This window comes from Pelodiscus sinensis, chromosome 1, assembly GCF_052426305.1.
Source record: "Pelodiscus sinensis isolate ZL-2025 chromosome 1, ASM5242630v1, whole genome shotgun sequence".
Taxonomy (NCBI): domain Eukaryota; kingdom Metazoa; phylum Chordata; order Testudines; family Trionychidae; genus Pelodiscus; species Pelodiscus sinensis.
Window position 1 is genome coordinate 112,089,761 of NC_143052.1, and position 25,104 is coordinate 112,114,864.

The window sequence follows — 25,104 nt, forward strand, 5'->3', positions numbered from 1 at the left end:
GTCGTACAGGTAAATCTCACATATCCCCGACCCTTAATAATTCTCCCACGGTTTGTTAACTCTGTTGCAAGTGAGTGCTATTTAGAAACTATTCAGATTTCCCAGCCACAAGAGGCTTAAGATGCAGGGTTTGTAGAGGGTTGTCATAAGCCATCCTTCTAAGGCCATTGTTGCATACAAGGCTGAGTGCTGACAGGATTGATTCCCTGGATTAGCTGAATAGCCCTTGAATGTGGATTCCAGGCCAAGTTTCTCTAATAAAGTGGTTAAAAGAAAACGACTTGTGGGTGGGAGAGACCTAAATCTACAAGCATGTGAAGTGTGTAAGTGTCAAGGGCTGAAAGAACTGATTCCTGTAGAACAAGGGGGAATAAATAGGAGTAATAATGGGATGAAAATAAGAAATACAAAGTGGAGGCTGAATATCCTGCTGGTGAGAGCTGTTAGATTGTGAACCAGCCTCCAAGGAGAAGTGGGGGAAGCCCAATAGCTCATTACATATAAAACTAGACCAGTGAAAGCTCCAGAGATCAAGTTTAGGAATCAGTTTTCCGCTGGCAGGGATAGGGACTTGACTGGTCTAGCAGGTCTGTGGTTCCGTTAAATGTATGATTATAGCCTGCCAGCTGTCTGAAGGTGGGGCTCAGCTAAGTGGGAGGGAAGGAAATCCAGCCTATGTTAGTCTAAAAACCTGTTTTAACTTTAGGTTAAAAACCAAACAGACATTTTTGTGTGAGATGTGCTCTTCCTCACCTAGCTGTGGCAGGAAGGGACCAGGAGTGGCTTCTTTCCCAGAGTTATGGAGGAAAAGCCAATAAAACAGGAAAAGGAATTTTACACTACATAAAAACAATAGGAATTTGTAAACTGTCCCTTAAGCTAGGGATGGCATTTGCTTGCCAGTGGAATCCAGCTGTGAGTCAGATATTTGGGTTTGGAAGAAGGAACAAGAACAAGAAGGAAGGAAACTGATGGATCAGAAACAGAGGTAAGTCTCCCCACTTTCTCTTTTGACCCTAATATAGCTGCTCCATCTGTGCATAGCCCAACACATTCACATGCACACATGTTACTAATTACTCATAAATACAAGTTTTCTGGGTAAGTCACAGACTGGGGGTATTGAGAGGACCTGCCAGATTAGTACTCTGCACTTCTAACCCAGCCTTTGGTCTCCTTAAGCTACGGGTGCCACTTGGGATTCCTGGAGCTTCAGAAATGTTTGGTGATGCTGGATTTCTCTTTAGAGGTGTGTCTAAGCAGCAACCTTCAGACCTGCATCTGAGCTTCCCCAGAGTATCAGAGCTCTCCATTCAGGCCTGTCTCTGGAGAGTAAATTGCTTCGCTAAAGGAGACTAGTATATCCTACACTGTGCTCTTTCAGTGGTTCTTTTGGTCCTTGTCAGAATCAGTTGCCCCAAACAAATCAGGGTGCACTCTAGAAAACTAGCTATCAAAGTGCTTCTCGCAGGCAGCCTGGGCTCTTACCACTTCTGGGAGAAGGGTGATAATGGGAGCTAGAAGAGTTGCTATGCTCACAATTCCTACCATGTGTCTTGTGATTTTTGGTGTTTTTCATCATGCACCAACTCTTGGGCTATGTCTACACTGGCATGAATTTCCGAAAATGCTTTTAACGCAAAAGTTTTCCGTTAAAAGCATTTTTGGAAAAGCGCGTCTAGATTGGCAGGATGCTTTTCCGCAAAAGCACTTTTTGTGGAAAAGCATCCGTGGCCAATCTAGACGCGGTTTTCCGCAAAAAAGCCCTGATCGCCTTTTTCACAATCGGGGCTTTTTTGCGAAAACAGTACTATGCTGTCTAGACTGGCCCTTTTGCGCAAAAGTCTTTCGGAAAAAAACTTTTGCCCAAACAGGAGCAGCATAGTTTTTCCAGAAAAGCACTGATGATTTTATATGAGATCGTCAGTGCTTTTCCGGAAATTCAAGCGGCCAGTGTAGACAGCTGGCAAGTTTTTCCGGAAAAGCAGATGATTTTCCGGAAAAACTTGCCAGTCTAGACACAGCCTTGAAGTCAGGGTACTGCCTTACAGTCAGTCAACTTTCATTGGAAAAATCAGGTAAGTGTCTAACCCTCAGGGCTGTGAAAAAAAAACCCACCACCACGAAACACTAAAAACAAGTAGTTCTGTACTACAGAACTACCTGTTTTAACATTTATACTGCTACTTCTCTGAGATTTTGAAACACTAAATGCTCCACCACTACAAGGAGCAATCATTATTTTTAAGCAAATCTTGATTTTTTTTTTTTTTTTTAACACTTGGGGATTGGTAATTCTGGCTGTGGATGTCAGTGAACACTGCCCACAGCCAATTTTAACATCTCATCACCCACAGCATCATCCCATGTATTGTGTAATCTGCTTTGGGACAGTGAAGATTGTACAATTGCCCCAGGCTCTAGCTTTCTGTTAGGGGAGTCTTCTACTCCATGCCCATGCTCCAGATGAATGATATTTGAACTCCCTCTCTGGCAAAACATCAGACTTTGTCCTAACCCAGTTCATACTCAATGTTTGTGTGTATCATGCCATTCCAATGAGTCACGGCTCCCTGGCACTAGCCTGCCCCTGCACTCCCCCCTTTCTTCAGGTCATTCTATATGTGATGAGGGCAGACTGAGGCAGGGGAGAGAGGGGCTAGCAGGGGAATTACTGAACCCAGAGTGCATCTCCCTGGGCCCTGTGTTGGCAGCAATACCTGCTATTCACCTATTCCCTGTTAATGCAGGGCCCCATCCAATGGCAGTGCCTACTCTCCAAAGGATCCTCTCTCTCTAGTCCTCTCCCTTGGATTCACCACTCTTTCCCTGGAAATCCCAGCACCACAATGACCCGCTGTCTAACTGGCCGTGGTTGGTGTCTGCTTCCTCTAGAGCCCCTTCCCCCAGTGCTGCTTTTACACTGACCAGAAGAAAGCATTCGCACAAGGAGCTGCATTTGGAACATCACTGGCTTCAGTTCCTGCCTCTCTCACAACCCAGCTGAGGTCCAGGTCAGGCGGGTCATTCAGTGAGAGAGCTGGGTCTGGAGGAGGCCAGCAGGGGGTGCTGCAGGGGAGGGCTGAGGAGCATCAGGGGAGTTTGGAGGAAGGAGGAAGCTGGGAGAGGATCTGGCCTGCTCTCGGCCTGACTCCAGCAACTGCTGTTTTTGAATGAAAATCTTGAAAACTGCCCATACGCAGTGAAAGAGAGAGTGTGCCCATACGACTGGAAATGGCTGTGGTCTCAGCCCTGGATTCAAGCCATCTTCTCCATCTGTTCGCATGTCTTGGCCGTTCCACTGACCCCCGGCCCTGTGTGCAATAAGGGCAGACATGCAGAGAAAGGCCAGGTGCTGGTGTCTCTCGAGATGAGGCTACAGAGAGCAAAGGTTCTGCTCCCTTCATCCCCTCTTCCAACCCCACTGAAAATATATCCCTGCTTCCTAAAGTGCTTTCCAGGCTGCTGCTGCCTCTGCTTCCCAGTAGAGCTCTGCAAACAAGGGCATACTAGTCCCTGGAGGAGACATCCTTTACTGGGAGTCTTGGAGCCAGCCATGGTGGTGGAGGGGTGGGAGGGTAGTATACCTCATGGTCTTTCAGATGTGACTTTTTACCTCGGGGATTTTTTTGGCTCCTTCTTACAAAAGACAGAATGCTTATGACAGGGGAGGCTGAGTACCATCTGTTCAGTGGTTCCTCAACAATCCTGTTGCTAGCATGAGACCAGTTTAGTGAGCAATCCTGGCAGCTAGAGATGCTCTCATGGCCCACAAAGAGAGCTGTCAGAGCAACTAGAATAATAGGGCTAGCTGTTCTGTGTGGCTTGTCCCTCTTGGGAGGTTTTCTATGTGACTCTTCAGTCCCTTGGACCTGAGCATGAGATTAGACCTTGTATGTATCTCAGGTATAGAACAATCTCACCCATCTGGGGATTAGAGCCGTTGTAATTGGGATGCAGGGTGGGTGGGGAATTCCATAACAGGAGAAATGTAGTCCGAGGCAGGCTTGTCAATATGGATGCACTACCTCGGACTTAGAGCCCCAAGAAGCACTCTGGGAAGTGGCGGGAAGCCTCCCAAAGGCCAATTAGTTTGAATTAGCAGCACTGGAGCATCTGCACTAGCGTTATTTCTGACTTACAAGTTTGGGAATAGTGTTATTCCTTATGAAAAGCGGGACTACAGAGTTTGAATTCCATGTCGCCTTATTCCAGAATAACGGGCTTGGTATTGTGGACACATCGCTTACAAAATTGAGCTTGGGGGGCTAATTTCGGACTAAGGTCCTAGTGTAGACCAGGACTGAGTGACAGATTCTAAACCTAGTTAACTAAATTAAGCAAGCCATAATAATTAGCTAAGCTAAACTTTTTTTTTCTAGCAAAATCCAACCCAGCAAACAGGTTGGGAAATTACTTGTTAAATCACACTTATACTAAAATGCATAGAGAGAATCTTGAAGAATTATATATTGCAAAGTAAATGATTTAAGTTACTAACTAGTTGATCCACTCAGTCATATCCACATCTTCAGCCACATCATTTTCTTCCAATGAACAGTTTTTCTTATGATGTTTCATTCTTGCAACTAGGCCCTATATCTTCTTGCACTGCTTACACTTGACACATTTTCACCCAGGGAATGAATTTCTTCAAAAATATTCCCAGATAGGATCTCTCTTATGCCCAGAAGCCACAACAGTGTTTCTGTGGCAAAAGAATGGGGGAATATAGTAAGCTTTTTGTGTGCCTAATAATGTATTTTCTAGTCCACTCCACTGTTATTTTCTATGCTGCTCTGTCCTATCTTATATATTGTCTCTCTGTCTTTAAACCAATATCTTAACTAACTCCTCTGCAGTGCTGGGCCAACATCCACCACCACATAAGCACAGAACAAAGACAATCCTGTCCAGCTTGTCTCTTTCTTTACTCATGTTACTTTTTAGTCTGCTAGGAAACAGAAATTGAAAGCCAGAACTTTCAAGAAGCAAGAGCTAGTATGAAGAAGCGGGCTGTGCCCACGAAAGCTCATGATACCATCTACATGTTTTGTTAGTCTTTAAAATGCCACCGGTCTATTTGTTGAGTGATAGTTTTAAAGTGCTACATAGTTCTGTCTTTTGTTTCAGTCTGTTTGTTGTTTTTTAAGTTTATCCTGTACAGACTAACTTGGCTACCCCCTGAAGCTTCAAGAGCTAGTAATTAGGCTGGATAAACTAAAGCTATTAATTCATTTTTATTAGACTTTAACTGTATGTGTAGCATGTTTGTGATGAGAATTAATTATAACTTATTTTAAATGATACATTTAAGATTTTCTTGATGATTTTTAATTTTTTTAAATGGAATTAAATTTTTAAAAATCGATTTTTAAATTTTAAAAAAATGAATTTTATCTACCCTGGATGTCAATGAAACAATTACATGATGTGTGATAGGTTGTAACCCACTGATGTATTCTATGCTTTGAAATAGACCACATGCAATAAATACCAGAGACCAGCGTATAACATGCATGTATGCATTAAAGCACATGACAATAGGTGCTATAAGATCTGATGCTCTATCCCCCAGCTGAACAAAGCAGCCTCTTTCAAAGGGAAAAGTGCCTGAGAAAGGTGAAAGAATCACCTGTGTGTGGCAGTCAAGGGAAAAGGTCTGCAAGGAACAATGGGGAGCAAGAAGAAGATCAGGTGAGTGCCTTCCTACAGTTTCTTACCTTTTGGGGCATAGTTCTAGCCTCTTGCTCAACTGCTAGCTGGTTGTCAGTTGCAGCAGCTGGGCCTGCTCTTCTGGTCCTGATTTCTCTGCATTTACACAGAGTTTGGTTTAATTCACTTTTAAAGGCCTATGAGCACTATCAACAGACATCCTAAACCCGCTGCCTGATTTTACGGGAGATTAATAATATAGTTAGACTACATGGGCTATAGGCTTGCCAGTTAATCTGATCAGGATAATAAGGTTCTTGTCCCAGAATCAGGCTACAAGAATTTTCAGAGACCCTTGGGATGTGTGACAAGGAAATGCACACTGAGAACAAAAAGCAGCTTTAAGCCTTTTATTGAGATAAATTGAACAGTCATGGAATAGTAATCAAGCAATCAAAGCAATTACAAAAGCAATAATGTTCTGGCAGTGCATGTGGTATTATATACTATAAAACTTTCTTGATTAATATACTGACACCCTTCCTTGATAGCCTTGTGATAAGAGACAAAGGACTAGATTTGCCTTTGGCATGCCAGGGAAGTTCAGTGGTTCAGGTTCTTCATATCTTGAATGGGAAGTGAGGAACTTAGAAGAAGCTAGAGCTAAAAGCTATAGACTATAAAAACTGTAGAGGCTAATTTAAGTGTTTATTTGAAACAAATAAGATCTAACAATTAACTAACAATAAAATAAGTTGAACTTTTCCAACATGATGGGTTGCCCCTATTATTGGGCCTGATCACCAAATACCCCTCCTTCCATGCCCATATTTAAGTTCCTTACCCACAAAAATGTTAGGGTTCATTTACTGTATAAGTTGACATGTTTGTGCATATTAATGACATATTTGTAACAAAGATCGTTAGCTCATCCTCACCTCTGTTATTTCTATCTTAACCGGTTATGTCCATGTTCTTTGTGGTGTACCTGTTATGTCTGAAAAAGGCCATGAAGATGGGTGCCCCTTCCCTACCAACTTGCTTTAACTTGCCCACTTATCTGTGTGAAAGGTCACAATCCAACTTGCCTTTAACTTACCCACAGGCAACATCTTGTATGTTATCTAGCGTTACAGCTAAAATACTCAAATACAAATTGATAAACCTATTATAATAACAAATCTATAGTGTAACAAATGGTCAAACTCATAAGAAAAGATATATCTGCAAGCCAGCAGGCTAGCTCTATAGGTGATTGTCCTAGCACCTCCACCACCTCTAGGACTTCATAAGCAGCCCAGTTCTTTTTCACAGCCCTGCCTGGGCCATTGTGTCAGCTTGCCGGGCTGTGGTACTTCAGGGAGTATGTTACAGGCAAGTGAGAACATAACAACCATGGGAAAGTCAAGGCCCTTTGGTGCTCAGTCAGCTCCGCAGTCTGTGCTGAGGTGGATGGCTGAACGCCTTCCCCTTTCTGCCTGGGAGGGAGATGTTAGCCAATCAACCTGCAGAATCAGTCCACTCACTAGCAACCTCTCTCAGCACATCCAAGGAGCTCCACATTAGACTGAGGAGGGCCTAGCCTGAGGTGTGGTGAATCCCTGTGAAAACAGTGGTTCAGGCTGGGTCCTCCTGCCAGGGCTGTGCACGTGCAAGAGGTTTGGTAGCTGGGTGGAGGTGTGCTTGTAACAGAAGGGAGGGGGATTGCAGCCGTGGGGGCCTACTTGCCCGGAGCCATCATTTTCAAGGGGCCGCTGACAGAGCCAGCCTTAGGGGTGGGCTGCGACCGCATTTTGGCCCGACCTCCCGAATCCTCCCCCCAACTTTTTTTTTTTTTGCTTGACAAATTTTCCCAGGTGTGTTTGTGTTGTTGGTTTTTTTTTTTTCTTTTTGCTTGACAAATTTTTGTCCGGTATTTTTTTGAAACCATCTGTCAACCCTATGGGTGAGCCAGATGGTCACTCAGAGTTGCCAATTGGTTAGGACCGGCCATGCCTCCTTATGCTAACTACGTGGGAAATGAGGAAGCAGACATCACACTCATGTTCCCATGCTCTGCCCAGGGATGGGGTCCAGAAGGCAGGGTGACCATCTGTCCCGTTTTAACAGGACAGTTCCTTACTTAAGCCTTCTTGAAGGTGTGTCACCTTTGCAAAAAAACCACACACACACACACAGGTAAATTGTCCTGTATTTCTGCTCCCCCTGCTGGTCAATCGGCATCAGCAGCCTCCTGTTGCTGGCAGAGGAAAGTGGTACTCTCAGTCAGGATGCAGAGGCAGGAAGCCAGTAGGAGAGGCAGTCTGTGTGTGATAGATGGGTAAGTGAGTTTGGGGGTGAGTGAGGACTGTATGTCACTTATGTGCACCCTAAAGCAGAGTTTCTCAAGGGGGGATCTACCCCTTTCAAGCTGCCCCCCCCTAAATTCCCAGAGTTTCTCAGGCAGAAGCCACTGTTAGGGATGTGAATGGCTAACTGGTAAGCCTAACTGGTAGAGGCTGGAGCATCTCCCCGCCTGCCCCAGGCAAGGGGCTGCTCCAGTCGCATGGGGTACACTGGAGGCAGGGGTGCTCCAGCCTAGCTGTGCTGGGTGAAGCAGCCTCTCCGCCCAGCCCCCTTTTAATTGATTAACTGGTTAAATATTACATTTAACCAGTTAACCAATGAAATGGGATTTTACATCCCTAACCACGATACCTGTCCCCACCCACTCACCTGGTCATGAGTGGTGGGGCTAAAGCTGTCAGTGGCAGGGCTGAGTCCTTCATCCCCAGTGCTCCCTGTGGGAGAGAAACCTCCAGAGCCTGTGGGCAGAGTTTGGGGCCCTACTGTACTTTGAGGCTGGTAGAGCCCTCAGGGAACAGGGGCCTTAGCCCGTAGCTACCCCCTGGCCACACGCAGCTTCTAGCTACTCCCTCCCTGCCTGCTAGGCTACTCCCTGGTCGCACACAGCCTCTAGTTACTCCCACCTGCACCCTGCGCTAGCGGCCAATCTGCACATAGACTCCAGCTACTCCTTCTCTGCGCTCTGACCTACACCCTGAGCTTCCCTAGCCCTCCTCTGTCCACACCTGAGCTTCCCCCTCCCTGTAGCCTGATTACACCTTTAGGTAAGGCCATGTATGTATGTATGTGACTGCCTGCCTGCCTGCCTGCCTGGCCCTCAGCCCAGACCTCCATGACACCCTTTCCCTGCTGGGCCCTGGTGTTTTTATAGCATGTTTAGGTGCGGAGGGGTGTCCTGCATAGTTCTGATTGATTGCCATTGAACTTGCTTGCATTCGAGCAGTTTTACCAGGTGTCCCTTATTCACCATAGGGAAATATGCTCACCCTAGCAAAGGAGCTACAGTGCCTAAAAGGGGCAGGGCCATGGGGGAGTCCCTGTTGGTCTTTGCACTGGACTGGCCTTCCGGTAGAGGTAGAAGTCATTCTTTTTGTTTGTGGTTTAGATTTTCAAAGCTACCAGGGTCATTTAGCCACACCACACCCATTGAAAGGACCTGGAGAAATCCCTTGGGCAGCTGTCAGTCTCCCCTTTTACTCTCCACTGTGTCTATTTAAATGGACCTGTTACCACCTCACATTCTTAGTCTAGGTGGCTTCCCAAAACTCCAGTAATGCAGGGAAATGCTATTAGCTTCATTTTACAGATGGGGAACTGGGGCTTAAAGTGACAAAGACTTTTACAAACATTGTAAAAAAGACAGATTTTTAAAAACATGTAGGTGTAGCTGTGCTCAGTGTCACAGCCTCTAACTGGTTTAGGAGCCTAACTCTCATTTTTTTTAAAAAGGGATTTAGACTCTTAGGAAGGCTCAGGGACGGGGCAAGTAGCTGTCATTCCATTGCAGTGTTGAACTTTTCTCCTTTCTCATTTCAGTCTTCCAGCAAAGTTAATCAATGGAGGTGTGGCCGGGCTAGTGGGAGTGAGCTGCGTCTTCCCAATTGATCTGGCGAAAACCCGTCTTCAGAACCAGCAGGGACAAGGAGTCTATACTGGAATGTATGTGTTCTTAGAACCCCCAAGTGGGGGGGCACTAGTAAGTGAACATAAAACTGCCCCAAATTCCCCTCCTCGCTCCCACAAACAATGCTGGGGGTGGCTGGAGCAGAAGACGTCTTCCTCCATTTTCTCTTTCATTCCTCCTCCACTGAGCATAAGAGGCTTCTGCTCCCAGCTGGCTCCCCATCGTTTTGTTTTGTCGGGGAATCCACCAACTAGCTCAGTCTTAGGGCGTCGTCTACTAGTAGTAATTCTTCTTTGATAAGATTTCCTGGGCCCCCATGTGGGTTCTTCTTGGCATTTGCCTGGAGCCACAGGGATATGCAGCAGAGGAACAAGGAATCTCTAGGCTCCAGGGTGGTGAGACAGGAAAATCATGTAACCGAAATCCCTCCACAACATAAAATAAAATAAAATAAAATAAACATATTACTAGATAAAGGGCGGAGAGAAATTCAGTGGGCAGCTTGGAGAATAGGGCTACGCAGGTATGCCTAAGCATACGTGGCTGTCCTGTGTGTGTCTGTCAGTATCCTGAAAATGTTTGCCTCTACCCATCCCCTTCCTTTCTCAGCTATAATGTATGCTGGGAAGTTTTTCTCTTGAGTTTATTCACTCATGTGTCAAGAGCCTCATCCTGATGAAATGGGTGGGGCAAGTCTGCACTTCTCCATAGGAACATACAGTGCCAGCGCTCTCAGCCTCCAGCAGCCCAGAGGGTCCTGAGGCCCTGGGAAATGCTGCTTTCCTTCTCCTGTTGATAAAGGCCAGGCAGAGATGTCTTAAGCTACCAGTGCTTCTGGGACTACAAAGAAAGAGGCCCAGAAACAGCAAGCAGTCATCTTACAGTCTGTGGACACTAGAGGGGGCTGGAGGGCAGCAGTATTTATTATTTAGTGAATGCTTGTAAAGCACTCTGAAGATGTGAAGGCCTATGCAATGTATTGCCACCCTTCCTAGAGATTTTTAAGGCCCTGCCCACCCTGCAGACCAGGGTGAATTCCATTAAACATCGTTGCCTTTCTACTTAAAAAAACCAACCCCCACATTCCCAAAAGCAAACACCCTTTTTTCCTGCTGGCAAGAGAAATTCCAAAAGATCAGCTCCCTACCTGTGACTGTGTTGCTAGTTGAGGCTCTAACACCGTTTCTCTGACCAATGGTTAGAAGAAGATAAATTGTTGTTGAGATCCCTGCTAGCCCAGATTTGCTATAGAGCAGTGTTACTGCCCCCAGAAGAAGTGGGGAGCTCACAAAAGGCAATCAAGGGTCACAAGGCTGAAGATTGTATTACAATAAAAAAAATCTTGTTTCCCCTTTCTCTGCACGCTCTTACCCTTCAAGTTCAGATATTTACAGTCAGTCCCTCAAAACACGCACAGATAAATTACCTTGGTTTATTTTTACTTTTTTCTCTTTTATGGTAAAAGTAAGTGGAAACGTGAAAAGTTTTGATGTCAGCCTTTTCATGTTGGCGAGCCCTTATTTGAGGAGCACTACTCTAGAGTAATGTCCAACATACAGCCTCTATAGCATGATTTCATTATAACATTTTACTATGGTCAAAGTATCCCTGTCTTGTTAGAGCTGTACTAGCCATCGCTGTGTTAAATATGGTAGTAGGTAGGATAGTTCTTTTCACAGAATGGGACTTTTGTCTCATTTCAGTCTATTATTTCTACAGAGGGAGCTGACTCACTTGGGGTTGCCAGATACTTTCACAAAAAATCCCAAACATGGCAGGAAAAAAATTGGTTGAATTAAAAAAAAAAAAATGGGGGACCAAACTTGTTGAGCAAAAATCCACACACTAACCCGCTCTCCCTGCCCCCGTCAGATGAGGCAGGGGAAGAATGTCCCCGCCGGCCTTCTGTCCGAGAGAAACAACAGAAAATACTGGTCATTTTACATGTCTGGTATTTTCTTTTCTTTTTTTTTTTTTACCGGACAGAGCCCACAAATACCGGACTATTTGGGTGAAAACCGAACACCTGGTAACCCTAGACTCACTGTAAGGGGAGGTGGACGTGTGTATGCACATACAGGCAGTCCCCGGGTTACGTACAAGATAGGGACTATAGCTTTGTTCTTAAGTTGAATTTGTATGTAAGTCAGAACTGGCTCCAGATTCAGCCGCTGCTGAAACTGATCAGCGGCTGACTACAGGAAGCCCTAGGCAGAGTTGCTCTGCCCCCGGCTTCCTGGAATCAGCCGCTGATCAGTTTCAACAGCGGCTGAATCTGGACTCCTGGGACAGAACAGCTGGGACACTGCCGGGTAGGTCCCCGCAAGACCAACCCGGCAGCACCCCAGCTGCTCTATCCCAGATGTCCCGCAACAAAAGCCTGGTCTGCTGGGGGTGGGGGGGCGCACTAGCTGCGCCCCCTCCCCCCCAGCAGACCAGGGAGACCCGAGCAAAGCCGCGGAGGCACAGAGGTTCCGCCACTTCTGCGGCTCTGCTCCTGTCTCCCTGCTGTGCTGGGGGAGTCCCCCCCAGCACAGCAGGGAGACCCGAGCAAAGCCGCACAGGCGGTGGAATCCCGCTGCCCGTGCGGCTTTGCTCTTTTGCCTCGGAGCAGAGCCACAGAGGCAGGGGACCCCGCCACCTGTGCGGCTTTGCTCCGGGGCAAAGGAGCAAAGCCGCACGGGCAGCGGGGTCCCGCCGCCTGTGCGGCTTTGCTCGGGTCTCCCTGCTGTGCTGGGGAGTCCCCCCCAGCACACCAGGGAGACCCGGAGCAGCTTTTCTTGCCCCGGAGGACGCGGTGGCGGGACCGCTGCGCTCTGGGCGATCCCGCCACCGCAAGCTCCGGGGCGAGAAAAGCCCCGTTTGTAAGTGCGGATCCGACATAAGTCGGATCCGCGTAAGTCGGGGACTGCCTGTACTACTGCCCAAGCATGTGATCACATTGCCCCATAATAGCCTCTAACCACAGAACCTGTGAACTCTAGCTCTAGTGAAGCTAAAAGGGTTTTTATTAACAAACCAATTGCACAATCCTGGAGCAGCAGTTGCTCACCCCATTTCTCTCTCTGCTTCTAGGCGGGATTGCTTGGTGAAGACTCTGCGATCAGAGGGATTCTTCGGCATGTACCGAGGTAGTCTTTGTGGGAATTTGGGGTCCCCTTTGCAGCAGATTGTCCCAATGTGTCAGTTATATCCTCTCAACAAATGCACATAATGTTACCATTACACTTCTTAGCAACACAGGCATCCCTTATTTCAGACCCTACTGGCCCCGAGGCCCACACAAAGTTACAGCTGTCATTGAGAGCAGCTGATAATTACAGATAAGAGAAATACTGGATCAAAAAAGGGAATCTTCACAGAAGAGCAGTGGAAATGATCAGAGGCAGAGAAATATGAGAGAGAAATAAAATATTGACCAGAAAAGGCCAGTTAGAATGCTTCAGTTTATTTAATTCATAGGCTCAACAGAATTTGATTTTTATTTTTTTTATCATTTTGACAAGTAACATGGATGTTCATTTTAAGCATTTTTTTAGACTTACATTCATTTTATTTATTTTTATTTAAATTTACACTTATCCCAGGAGTTGTCCCCCCCCAATGGCAAGTATTTCATTCTGAGGACTATCAGGTGAGGCTGAATGGAGCTACTGCTGCTCCACAGGTCACAGTTTGAGTACACTGATGTCCATCAAAGCACTGGCTTTCGTATACTATTCACAATCCCCCACCACCGCTGGGCTATTTTGCCCCATTCCTGGTTCTACCTCCATTTGTTGTGTCTTTGAAAGGCCCTTCTTCTCTTGCCTTTGGAAGCTGTGACTAACTGTGACTTCACACACTCATTACATGGAATCATTTGCACATGAGATGTCTCTCTTCCCCGTTCTTACTTTGGGTAATCAATGTGGGAGGGATTTTAATACACCACAGAATGTGATTGAATTAACCCTTTGTCTTCCCTTCTGTCATTGACCAGGGGCTGCGGTGAACCTGACGCTGGTCACACCTGAGAAAGCAATCAAGTTGGCAGCCAATGACTTTTTTCGACAGCTGCTCTCACAGGATGGGTATGGAGGAAATGTTATTGTCTAGCTTTTGCCATGCACAAAATTCTGTGTGTTTTAGGTAGCAAGTATTTGTATGAAGATGATGCACGTTTAGTTTTAGGTGTGAATAAGTGTAGTTTTGTGTGTTTCTGTATGGGTTTGTGTAGTTATGCAGGTGTATAGTTTTGTGAGTGGCTAGCTATATGTTAATCTTCCCAACAATGTGTGCATTTTCTATCCACATGTGGAATAAAATTTTTACATGCAGATGTGCACCACCAGATGTGCTCTGTTAATCAGCTGAGTGGCATTGGAATATCTCCTGAGCAGCTGCACAAGCACACAGCTTTCAGGGAACACTGGTGACTAATATGCATGCGTATCCAGGATTATTATATTTTTTGCCTTACTCTGAAGCACAGCATTATCAGTGAGTAGATGGACTATTGATCAATTCCTTTGGATGTGCATATACCGGCATGTGTGCGTGAGTCTTCATCTGTCTGTACAGTAGAGAGGACCATAGAAATTAGAGATGAAGAAAACTGTTAAATGATAAAAACACAGACTCCTGTCATGGAAGGATATATCATCTGCATTTGTAAAGGATAAAAGAAAATAGCCAATACCTGTTCATCAACCATAAAATTAATTTGTGGAACTCACTGGTGCAGGATGTTATTGAGACAGCTATCTTAGGTTGGCACTTCATCGGCAAAACTTTTGTCTGTTGAAAAATGCCAGTGTGAACAGCACTTTGTCAGGAGGAGTGGTATTTGAACAACACGGCTGTAGGGGCACAGCCATGTCACTAAAAGTTGCATAATGTAGCCATAGCTCAAGTAATATGTTAAGGATGGAACATAGATGAATAAGAAAAGGATCTATAGTATCTAACAGTATGTTAGGTAGGATGAAATATAATAAAATTATATTCTTACCTCCCTTGGTATAAAAATGCAAAATCTGGGGTGTTTTAGGAGTTTTGTGCCCACTGTCATAGGCAGGCTGTTGGAATAAAGGTATCATTTATGGAAGGATGTGTATGTATCTACATACTGTCTGCAGGGAGCACATGGATAATCAAGGAGGTGTGTGCCCTTGTGTGCTTGTTTTTGTGTGGCTGTGCGGGGCAACATGTCTAATCTGTTTCCTTATAGCTCAGGATACATGTCTAAGGACTCACTGTGGAGCAATCAAGATGCAGCATGACCAGGCTGTATAACTCTCCCCCTCCAGTAGTTGTATAAATCTGTGTCTATCTGTGTCTCTCTCCGCTGTGCATTCCTATTATATCTGTGCTATTCCTGCCAGGAAGAAGTTGCCGCTGGAGAGGGAGATGCTGGCTGGCTGCGGCGCTGGAGCCTGCCAAGTGGTGGTCACAACCCCAATGGAGATGCTGAAAATTCAGCTTCAGGATGCTGGACGACTGGGTTAGGCCTTGTTTTACATGGTGGGGGCTGGGAGGGAATATGTTGCTTCATAGTCTGGCAGTAAATTCCTTTGTCACATGCTTGCTGAGATGCTGCTGGAGTCCCTTTAGAGTGCAGATCTCACGGAGCTCTTGATGGTCAGGAAGAGGCTTGTGCCTTCCCCACCACCTCAGTACTTGCTGAAGGGGAGCGCTCAAGGACTCCTGGCCCAGTTTCTCCCAGCAGGCAGTACCACTGGGAGCGACATGGGGACCTTGGCTGTGAGGGGAAGGTCACAGCTCCTGTAGAGCTGACCTCAGCCAGCAGAGATTGGAATTTAATTGTGAAATGTGATTTTGATTCAAGAACAGAAGAACACCTTGGGGAGAAATGCAGAAATGAAAGACTCTTTTACTTATCCAGCTATGTGTGATTGTTTAAGATCTAATTTCTGGACTGGTACAATAGATGAGTAATTGTCTCATGCTCCCATTTTGGGATCTAACTCAAACTCCGTTACCAGCTTTTTACTGTCAGGCTAGTTGTTGGTAGCTATGCAGAGAGGTTGTGCTCTCAGTTTCCTGGAATGGGTCTAAGAAAGGGGAGGGGGAAGTGCTTGGTTCTGATGCTATCAGGTCTGCTAGAGTGATGTGGAATGGGAAGTCCTAGGTGACACTGAAGGTAAATCTACACTGCAGAGTTTTTCCGGAAAAACAATACTTACATCCACACTGCTATTGCGTTCTTTCAACAGCAAGTTGAAAGAACGGAGGGTTTTTTCCGACGGTGGTAAACCTCATTCTACAAGGAAGAAGTCTTTTTCGGAAAAAGGCATGTGTGGACATGGAAGAATGTTTTTTCGAAAGAAGAGGCCTCCAGGAAAAAGCACAGGTGCCCTGGTGGCCACTCCATCCACAGTAATCACAACTGAAATGCGAGATAGTGTCCAATGAATGTAGATGCTATCTTTCAAAAAAGCACATTGCTTTTTCATTGTGCTTTTGCTGTGTAGACGCTCTCTTTCGAAAGAAGTTTTTCTAGAAGATCTCTTCCAGAAAAGCTTCTTCCAAAAGAAGCCTGCAGTCTAGACATAGCCAGAGTGTGGTTGTTAGAACTGTGTGACATGCTTTTTCAGGATATTGCAACTATTCACGGATTCAGGGTGAATTTTGGCTCAAAAGAAACTGGTTTTTTTTTAGTAGAAATGTTGAAATTTTTTGTTTTGACATTTTTTAAACAAACTTTGCACATTTCATGCAAAACAGTATTTTTGAATTGACCTGAAATAATTGTTTTTCATTTTGATGAGAAAAACAATTACTTTTGGCTTGAAACTAACTGAATTGTTTTTGGGGGAAAAAAATGGTTTGGTAGCACTTTATAGACTAACAAAACATGTAGATGATATCATGAGCTTTCATGGGCACATCCCACTTCTTCAGATGACCGGTCATCTGAAGAAGGGGGCAGTGCCCATGAAAGCTCATGATACCATCTACATGTTTTATTAGTCTCTAAAGTGCTACCAAACCATTTGTTGTTTTTTTCTGTAACAGACTAACTCGGCTACCCCCTGAAGTTCCTGAATTGTTTCAGATTCTTTTCAGTTGCATCATTGAATCAAAAAACTCAATTATTCTGTCAGTACTGATTGTTCTCACTTTCTGGGCGGGAGTGATCTTTTGTTGGGGAAAGGATTTAAGGGCAAGTCAACCGGAAGCCAGGCAGTGATATGGGCAGGGGAGCATGTTTAGAAAAATGAGGGATCCCCTCTCTCCCACATACCTAATTCTTCTTTCTTGTTTGTTTTTTAGTTATTCAGCAGCAAAAGGTTTTGGGATCAGATGGGCCAACGGCTCCCTTCTCCCAGCCCCCTCAGGACAGGCCTTATGCTGCTGGTCCTGCTTCAGCCTTCAAGCGCCCCTCGGCTACTGCGATCGCCAGAGATCTTCTGAAAACCGAGGGGCTAATGGGACTGTACAGAGGATTGGGAGTCACTCTGCTCAGGTGAGAGGGTGGGAAAAAACAGGGAGTGATGGGTCAGTATGGGAAATGAATCCTACCCTATCCTAGGGAGGAAAGGTGGGGAACCTCCTGCAAACCAGGAGTTTGTAATCTATCCCCACCTCCTCACTGCATGGTTGCTGTTCTGCTCCTGAAGGACTTGTCCCAACTACTTGATAAAGATGAGGGGAAAGCTGTACCAGCAGTGTGGTCCAGTGGATAAAGCATTACCCTGGGACTCAGGCAGCCTGTTTCTATTCCTGGCTGTGCCGCTGGCCTGATGGGGACCTTGTGTAAATCATATCAACACTCTTTTCCTATTTGTAAATGTGAAGTATTTTGAGAGCTACTGAGGAGAAGTGTAGTATACAAGCTGAGTGGTATTTATTATTAAGGAAAACTGCCAGATCAATTACTGTATCTAGTTGCTGGGTTTCCCCCCCCCCCCCCTTTCCTTCTTCTATTACTGTGAATTACAGGTTGACAGTCTCCATAGAACCAGTCCATTTTACTCTTCTAGCTTCTGGTAGAGCTGTGACCCCAGAAATAGAATGACTAGGCCACGTGGCAATCTAGAGGCAGTAGAAGCAACTCCCATTAACTTCAGTGGCACCACAGAGTGTTACAATATATAAAACTAGAGCTGGCTGAAAAATGGAACTTCATAAACCTGACTACAATATATCTTGTTTGCTCAGTCCAAGTTGTAGCTTAGGGCTAAACACCTCAGCCAAATTGTTTTACAGCATTTTAACATCTCTGCTCACGAGTTTTCCACAAATTAATGAAAAGCAGCTTATGCTTGTAGTTTATTTAATTGAGGAAAAATCCTTAGGTTCAAACCATTCTCGGGAAATCTCCATTTAGTTGAACACTTCAGTTCTACCAGAACACAAAATAATTTTCCTTTCATAACTTTTCAGACCATCCTTCCCTTCCCCCAACTTCAGCGGCGGATGCTGAAGCCTTTGGCTCCAAATTCTGCTCTTCTCCATGCCAAACAGAAAGTTCACTCTACTCTGCATTCATCTGTTCCATTCCCTGGATGGATCCATTTTCACATCAAGCAGGAGATTCTTGATCTCCAAATTGCAGCTGTGTCTCATCTCAGAGACACTTGAGCCATATTTCAGTGAGAATGAAGGCTTGGTTCCCATCTCCTCCCTGACTGGTAGTGATATGCAGAGGTGGGCAATAATTTTTGCAGGGGGAGACCACTTCATGAATTTTGATATGTTGTCATGGGCCAATTCTGGACCCCCAGGGAGAAGGGGTGAGCCTGGGGGCTAGAGAGAGACACAGGGTATGTCTACACTGCTATCCTAGTTCGAACTAGGGTGGCTAATGTAGGCATTTGAACTTCCAAATGAAGCTTGGGATTTAAATATCCCGGGCTTCATTTGTATGTTCCTGGGCGGGTACCATTTTTAAATGCCCGTAGTTTGAACTACCTGTCGCTACACGCAGCATGGACTAGATAGTTTGAATTAAAGCTCCTAATTCGAACTACCATTATTCCTCCTGCAAGGAGTTTTAACGGTAGTTCGAATTAGGAGCTTTAATTCGAACTACCTAGTCCGTGCTGCGTGTAGCTGCGGGCAGGTAGTTCGAACTACGGGCATTTAAAAATGGCGCCTGCTCAGGAACATGCAAATGAAGCCTGGGATATTTAAATCCCAGGCTTCATTTGCAAGTTCGAATGCCTGCATTAGCCACGCTAGAGGCATTGTGTGCGAGAGACAGACTTTGTGACAAAGATTGTGTGCTACGGTGTGTATAGCTGTGTCTAGACTACATGCCTCTGTCGTCAGAGGCATGTAGATTAGACACATAGACAAAGTCAAATGAAGCCATGATTTAAATGATCGCGGCTTCATTTAAATTTACATGGCTGCCGCGCTGAGCCGACAAACAGCTGATCAGCTGTTTGTCCGCTCAGCGCGCTAGTCTGGACGCTCCCCTGCCGACATCAAAGCCCTTTGTCGGCAGCCCCGTTATTCCTCGTGGGATGAGGTTTACTGGGGCTGCCGACAAAGGGCTTTGATGTCGGCAGGGGAGCATCCAGACTAGCGCGCTGAGCGGACAAACAGCTGATCAGCTGTTTGTCGGCTCAGCGCGGCAGCCATGTAAATTTAAATGAAGCCGCGATCATTTAAATCGCGGCTTCATTTGACTTTGCCAAAACATCAAATCTACATGGCTCCGTCGACGGAGCCATGTAGTTTAGACGTACCCTGAGTGACAGTGACTGTGTATGAGACAGTGACACAGAGCGTGGATGCTGATGGGTAAGTTTGAGAGAAGCCACGCTCTGTCTCTTTAAGGGACATCGGTCCTGCTATGTTATCTTCCCGCTCTGCACTCCGTGTCTCTTACCATCCCCACTTCAGATTGAAGCATCTCTGCTACGTGTCTCCCTCTCCCCAACCCTTGCTATGCAGAGATCAGGGGCAGGGACAGGGGAACACCCTGACTTCAGCATTCCCCTCTCCTACTCTGCACAGCTCTCAGGAAAATCCTGGGAGCAGCTCAGCTGCAGGAGGGAGCAAGGTTGGAGGAGGGGCAGCTGAACACATGCTGCGGGCTAAAAGTATGCACACGCTGCTAATCAGCTGGGTGGATGGAGAGAAATGCTTGATGGGCTGAATCCGGCCCGGGTCTGATTTTACCCATCCCTGCCCTAGAGCCTACATGGGTAGGATAAGAAAGAGGCAGTGTATTTTCCTCACTTCATGTCAGAAGCCAGACTCCCTATGCAGTCTATGATCTTGGTCTATGCTGGATGTTTATCTAACGCTTTGCCCTCCTAACAGGGATGTGCCCTTTTCCATTATCTATTTCCCACTGTTTGCCAACATCAACGCATTGGGACAGAGGCACTCTGAGGAGAAGGCACCCTTTATCCATTCTTTTGTGTCTGGCTGTGTAGCGGGATGTGTGGCTGCAGTAGCAGTGACCCCTCTGGATGGTGAGTATCAAATGGCAGCACAGCTTGTCCTCCAGAGAGGGAAGAGATGGACTTCTTTAAACTCAGGTTGTTTAGCTGCTTTCATACCACAACCCCACATTTGGCCGGTGCCTCCCTTTGTGCAAGTCCTTGTGGTGTCTTAGAAATGATGACACAAGAACTGATGGTGCTGGTGGCAGACTGAAGATAGGGGAAATAGGCTCAGGCTCCAACCCCTCGCCTCTCTCTCAACCCTCACCTCTTTTCTGTAGACCTCCCGAACAACACATGACTTACAAACACTGCTATTGGATAATTCTGAGGACATAGACCCTGCTCTTCAGATAACTGCTGCTGAATTCCCTGGAGGCCTGTGATCTCTCACATATGCAAATATTGGTAACTTCCCTAGTTAGGAATCACACTCATAAGAATGGCAGATGTTGCCTTTGAGGGTCAATAGCTATTCTTTAAACAAAATCCCGTCATCATCTGATTGTTGTACATGACGCTGTGTTTTCCAAAGGCTGGCTCCAGTAAGAGGGCCAAGACCCCGGATCAAACCCTAAGGCTACATCTACACTGCAGGTTTTTTGCGGAAGAGGAAATGTAAATGGAGCACTAATTGAGCGCTAAAACCCCCCTTTTGCGCAAGAGCCCTTATTCCTCAAAAAATTAGGTTTACAGGTTCTTGCGCAAAAGGATTTTTTTTCTGATAAGTGGCCCTGTCTACACAGGGCTTTTTATCGCAAAAACCTCTTCCACAAAAAGGATCGGAAGAAGAGATGCAAATGAGTGTGAGATATGCAAATTAGCACTCTATTTGCATTTCCTCTTCCCAAAAAACCCGCAGTGTAGATGTAGCCTAGCTGCTGCTGCTTCATTTTCTTGATGAATAACGTTTCCCTTCTGCCCTCAAGGGAGCCAGTTCAGAGTGCCCTGGGAAAGGTTACATATCCAAACAGACCTAACTCCAGTGAGCACTGTGAGGCCTCTGCTCTTTCAGTCACTTTCTAGTTGTTTCCTCTTGCTGTTCTCTCATGTTCACACCCACCGCCATCCCCAGGGATCATGTCTGTAGCACGTGTATCTCTCCAGCATGAAAAACCAGGATCTCACAAGAGGGGTGGTGACTCAGATATCTGCTGATATTTTCCAGTTCTGGACTAACTTGTTAGGATTCTAATGGTTGTGTGAATGCTACCTTGCAAGGATTTTTTTTTAAATGTTTCTTTTCCATTCTACGCAATTTAGTGTTAAAAACACGAATTCAAACTCTCAAGAAAGGCCTAGGAGAGGACACCTATAATGGAATCATTGACTGCGCCAGGTAAGTAATAATATTCCCTCCCTGCAGGTCTGCTGTTCTGGGTCACCCTGTCCAATTACCATTCCCTTTGACCTTCCTTGAAGTGACAGTGGAACATTTGCCCATCCCCAACCAGCTAACATTCCTGCATAAGTCTCCAGAGGGGCTCCTCATGGAAAGAATCTGGGTTAGATTGGATCAGAACTCCCTATAGCTTATGCTCCTGCTCCATTCGCTACAGTAGCTCCTGCAGAGAATGGCTGGTACAACAGTTAGTTCCCACAACATACCTGACTAAGGACTAAGAAACCATAATGCACAAACCAAGTTCTTTAAATAGCTCAATCTGCTGGGCAGATGATCAACTGGTTTAAAACTTGTTCAGATTAAATCAGTAGCCTCCCCAGGAATTGAAATTAGGAGGGGTTCGAATTTACAAGGGGGAGTGTCAGGGGTGACACCGTGAGGGTGAAGGTGGGCTGTATGGCACCATAGTTCATAAAACTGGGGGGGGGTATTGGGGAAATTCAGGGAGGGTATACATCCCCATGGGGGGGTGTGTAGGGAAATCCCTGGATGAAATACATAAAGAAAATGCTTAGAGCATTGCCTACATTCCCACAGAGTTTCCCCTCTGAAGGATTGCAGGGTAATCAGTTAAGAACCATGGCTTTGAGTACATCTGGTTTTAATGCAAGAGGATTGCAAAATCTTGGTTCGTAGGTCGCAAATATCTGAAATGCTGTGTGTGGTCACTTTTTTTTTTTTCTGTTTTAAACATGCAGGAAAATCTGGACCCACGAGGGCCCTGCTGCATTCATGAAAGGGGCAGGCTGTCGCGCGCTGGTTATAGCTCCCCTCTTTGGCATAGCCCAGGGTGTCTATTTTATTGGCATTGGTGAATATATCTTAAGATATTTCCACTAGCACTTGTTCTTGCTAAATCAGGCCTGGCTGAAGATTGCACAATTTTCCCTCTCACTTCTGCAGAATGGGATTTGCCAGAAATGAACAAGACCATGTCATAGTAATTTCTTTTATGAACTACACCACCACCTTCGCCTTTCTCTGTGCATGGGAAATGAGCACAGGTGCTCAGTCATATTATGGTGTCATTTTTCTGCCAGTTTTATACAGCCCCTTGATGGTCTCATGCTACATTTAGCTCCTGCGCATTTAAACATAGGGAAGAATGATTTTTGTATTCTTGTTTTTCCCAAGATGATATAACATAATAGCTTTTCCTTTGAATGGCTGTAAGGCAGTAGTAGTATTCATGCAGGTTTTTTTTATAGAGTTGATATCAAAGATTGCTTGAGATCACAGGCTGCTGTAGGGCAAAGAATCTGAGACTCAGCTCTCACCAGTTTGCCCATATATGATCTGTAGTCTCTTGTCCAGTATTCATCTCACTTTGTTTATAAATGCTTCACTGTTTGCCTTGCTTGGAAGTCTAGACTTGCTGTTCCTTTCCCTAGTGTGCAAAGAAGGTAAAAAAATTTGGACTGAGTTTCCACCCTGCTGTGGCTGTTCCTTCAAACAGAGATGGTTCAAACTCACTTGTTCCAGCAAGGAATGTCTGCATGTAAACAGATGAGTCACAAAAGTTCAAAGTCAAAAGGTATAAATGTGAGACAATATTGTTCTTTCTGTGGATGGTAAGAGCTATGTTAGGGGTGGTGGTGGGAAGGCAGCGAAACTAGAAAGAATTAAGGTTTAGGTGAAGTTACATAGAAACAGACACAAACCAAATGTCAATGTTACAGCAAAGCATTAAAGGTATAAAAATACTGTGCTAGCTGAAGGAATCTAGCACCTGGGTGTGCCAAAACAATTCTCCTTGCAACAGGTTAGTGTTCTGGTTCAGGGCCTGCAGGGAAGAACGCTACTGTAATAAGAGATGTCCTTTGGAAATGGAAGTAGAGGGAATGGTAGGGAGAGAAGACACTGTAAGCCTTAGTTAAGTATTTTTCAGGATTCAGTACTGCCAGATTTTCATTGTTTGATCTGCAATTTGTGTAGAGGAGCTCATATCTCTTTTTTGTAGACTTGGTAAAGCAAGAGAAAAGCCTGTATTTCTGCCTCTGAGCCTGGGAGATGAAGGATAATACTTTATAACTTTATCCCTGGTAAGCACATGATAGCACAATGTGAAAGCCTTACTACCACTGCAAGAAAGTAGACAGTTGGCTGAATTTCATTTTACAGGACTAACTACAGGTCTAGAAGTCAGGAATTGACAGGAGTGTTGTACTCGGCTTATCACATCAGTGTATCTCACCCCACACTCTGTACACTAGGTATAATATTTAACATCTTCAAAGGCATTAACTGTTAGTGTTTTATAAAGCAGTCTCTGCTAAGTAGATAATGCAGGAAGGATAACTGTATTATTGTAAATACAAGATACACACTGCTAGCAACAAGAAAGACCTGGTAATAGCAGCTGCAGATCTACTTCCATTGAGACCAGCCCATGCAAGTGATGAAGTATAGTTGCTTAAAGAGTTAGGCTATGTCTACACTGGCCAGTCTTGAGCAAGAACATATATATGCAAATGAGGTGCAGTGATGAACATTGCTGTGCCTCATTTGCATACTTAATGAGCCATCATTTTTGCACAAGGGGCTTTTGTGCAAGAAGGAGCAGTCTACACTACTCCTTTTTTTCAGGCAGAACGGCTCTTGCAGAAGAGGGGTTTTTTCTGCAAGAAGGAGCAGTGTAGACTTGTGTAAAAGCCCCTTGCAGAAAAATGGCGGCTCACTTAAATATGTTCTTGTGCAAGACTGGCCAGTGTAGACTTAGCCTAAAAGTTTGAACTTACTGGAAGGAGGCAGGAGAACCTCTGACCAAAGAGGCTGATGCATTTACAGGTAGTAAGCCATTCTTAACAGCTGTCCTACTAATTCTGTCCTTGCTCAGTGCCAGAAGGGGAGCTACTGCCTCACTTCTAGGAAGGGGAAGAAAGGAGGCTGGTCCTAGATTCCCTTATTCAGAATATTAACTTAAATGATAACAAGGCTCATATACTGATAGAACTTTTCCATCAGTTCAACTAGCCATAATAACAATGATGCGAGACCAAGATTTTTATTTTAAACACACCACGAGCCACTCAAAACAAACTATTAGTAAATGTCACCACATGTACCACCAGTTCTCCCTGGACAGAGTTGTTCTGTGCACATTTTCTCTCTGGTTCTTCTGGGAAAACAAACTCTGGTCTAATGAGCTCAGTTGTTTACTCCGTCCAAGCTCTACTTAAGGAAAGTGGAGACCTCAGCATACCAGAGAATCCAGCTGTTGGACAGTCTCCACTCTGACTAGAAGTCAATATTTTAGCTTACTCACTAAATGGTGTATTATGCAGCCAATACTATGTTCATATGTGCATTTTAATTTTTCTACTACCCATTAAACTACTACCAAAAAGCTAATTCTTCAGTATTGCTTATAAATATTTGTTGCTTAGTGCTAATTTGTGATAACTAGACTGATCACAGGAACACTGTATTAAAGACACTTAATATCTTTTGCGTATAAAGTTCACCGCACACAAAACAGGTTATGCAGGTGTCAGGGAGCAAGCCTCCCCCCCTCCCCCGTGCCTCAGTGCCCCCTGACTGTAGGAATAAGAGCCTCCGGAAAAGGGCGCTTTTTCCGGAGGATCGGGGCCAGTGTAGACGCTCTTTTCCGTCTTTTTTAAAAGCCGGAAAAAAGCGGCGGACATTTTTATTTAAATGCCGCGGGGGAT

The 25,104-nt window shown here is 45.2% G+C and overlaps 1 protein-coding gene across 2 annotated transcripts; it reads left to right on the plus strand.

Annotated features, from left to right (window-relative positions):
• Positions 1–734: 734 nt before the first annotated feature.
• SLC25A18 (solute carrier family 25 member 18) lies at positions 735–24,787 on the plus strand. 2 transcript variants are annotated; one of them, XM_014579717.4, is made up of 10 exons: positions 735–988; positions 5,579–5,697; positions 9,538–9,660; positions 12,701–12,756; positions 13,608–13,698; positions 14,992–15,110; positions 16,904–17,096; positions 19,907–20,061; positions 21,295–21,370; positions 22,135–24,787. In XM_014579717.4, the coding sequence occupies exons 2-10, from the start codon at positions 5,675–5,677 to the stop codon at positions 22,274–22,276; spliced, it is 978 nt and encodes a 325-aa protein (XP_014435203.1). In that variant the 5' UTR covers positions 735–988; positions 5,579–5,674; the 3' UTR covers positions 22,277–24,787. The 2 variants fall into 2 exon arrangements, with proteins under 2 accessions (XP_014435203.1, XP_075752905.1); XM_075896790.2 differs by lacking the exons at positions 735–988; positions 5,579–5,697 and having other exon boundaries at positions 9,560–9,697.
• The last annotated feature ends 317 nt before the right edge of the window (positions 24,788–25,104 follow it).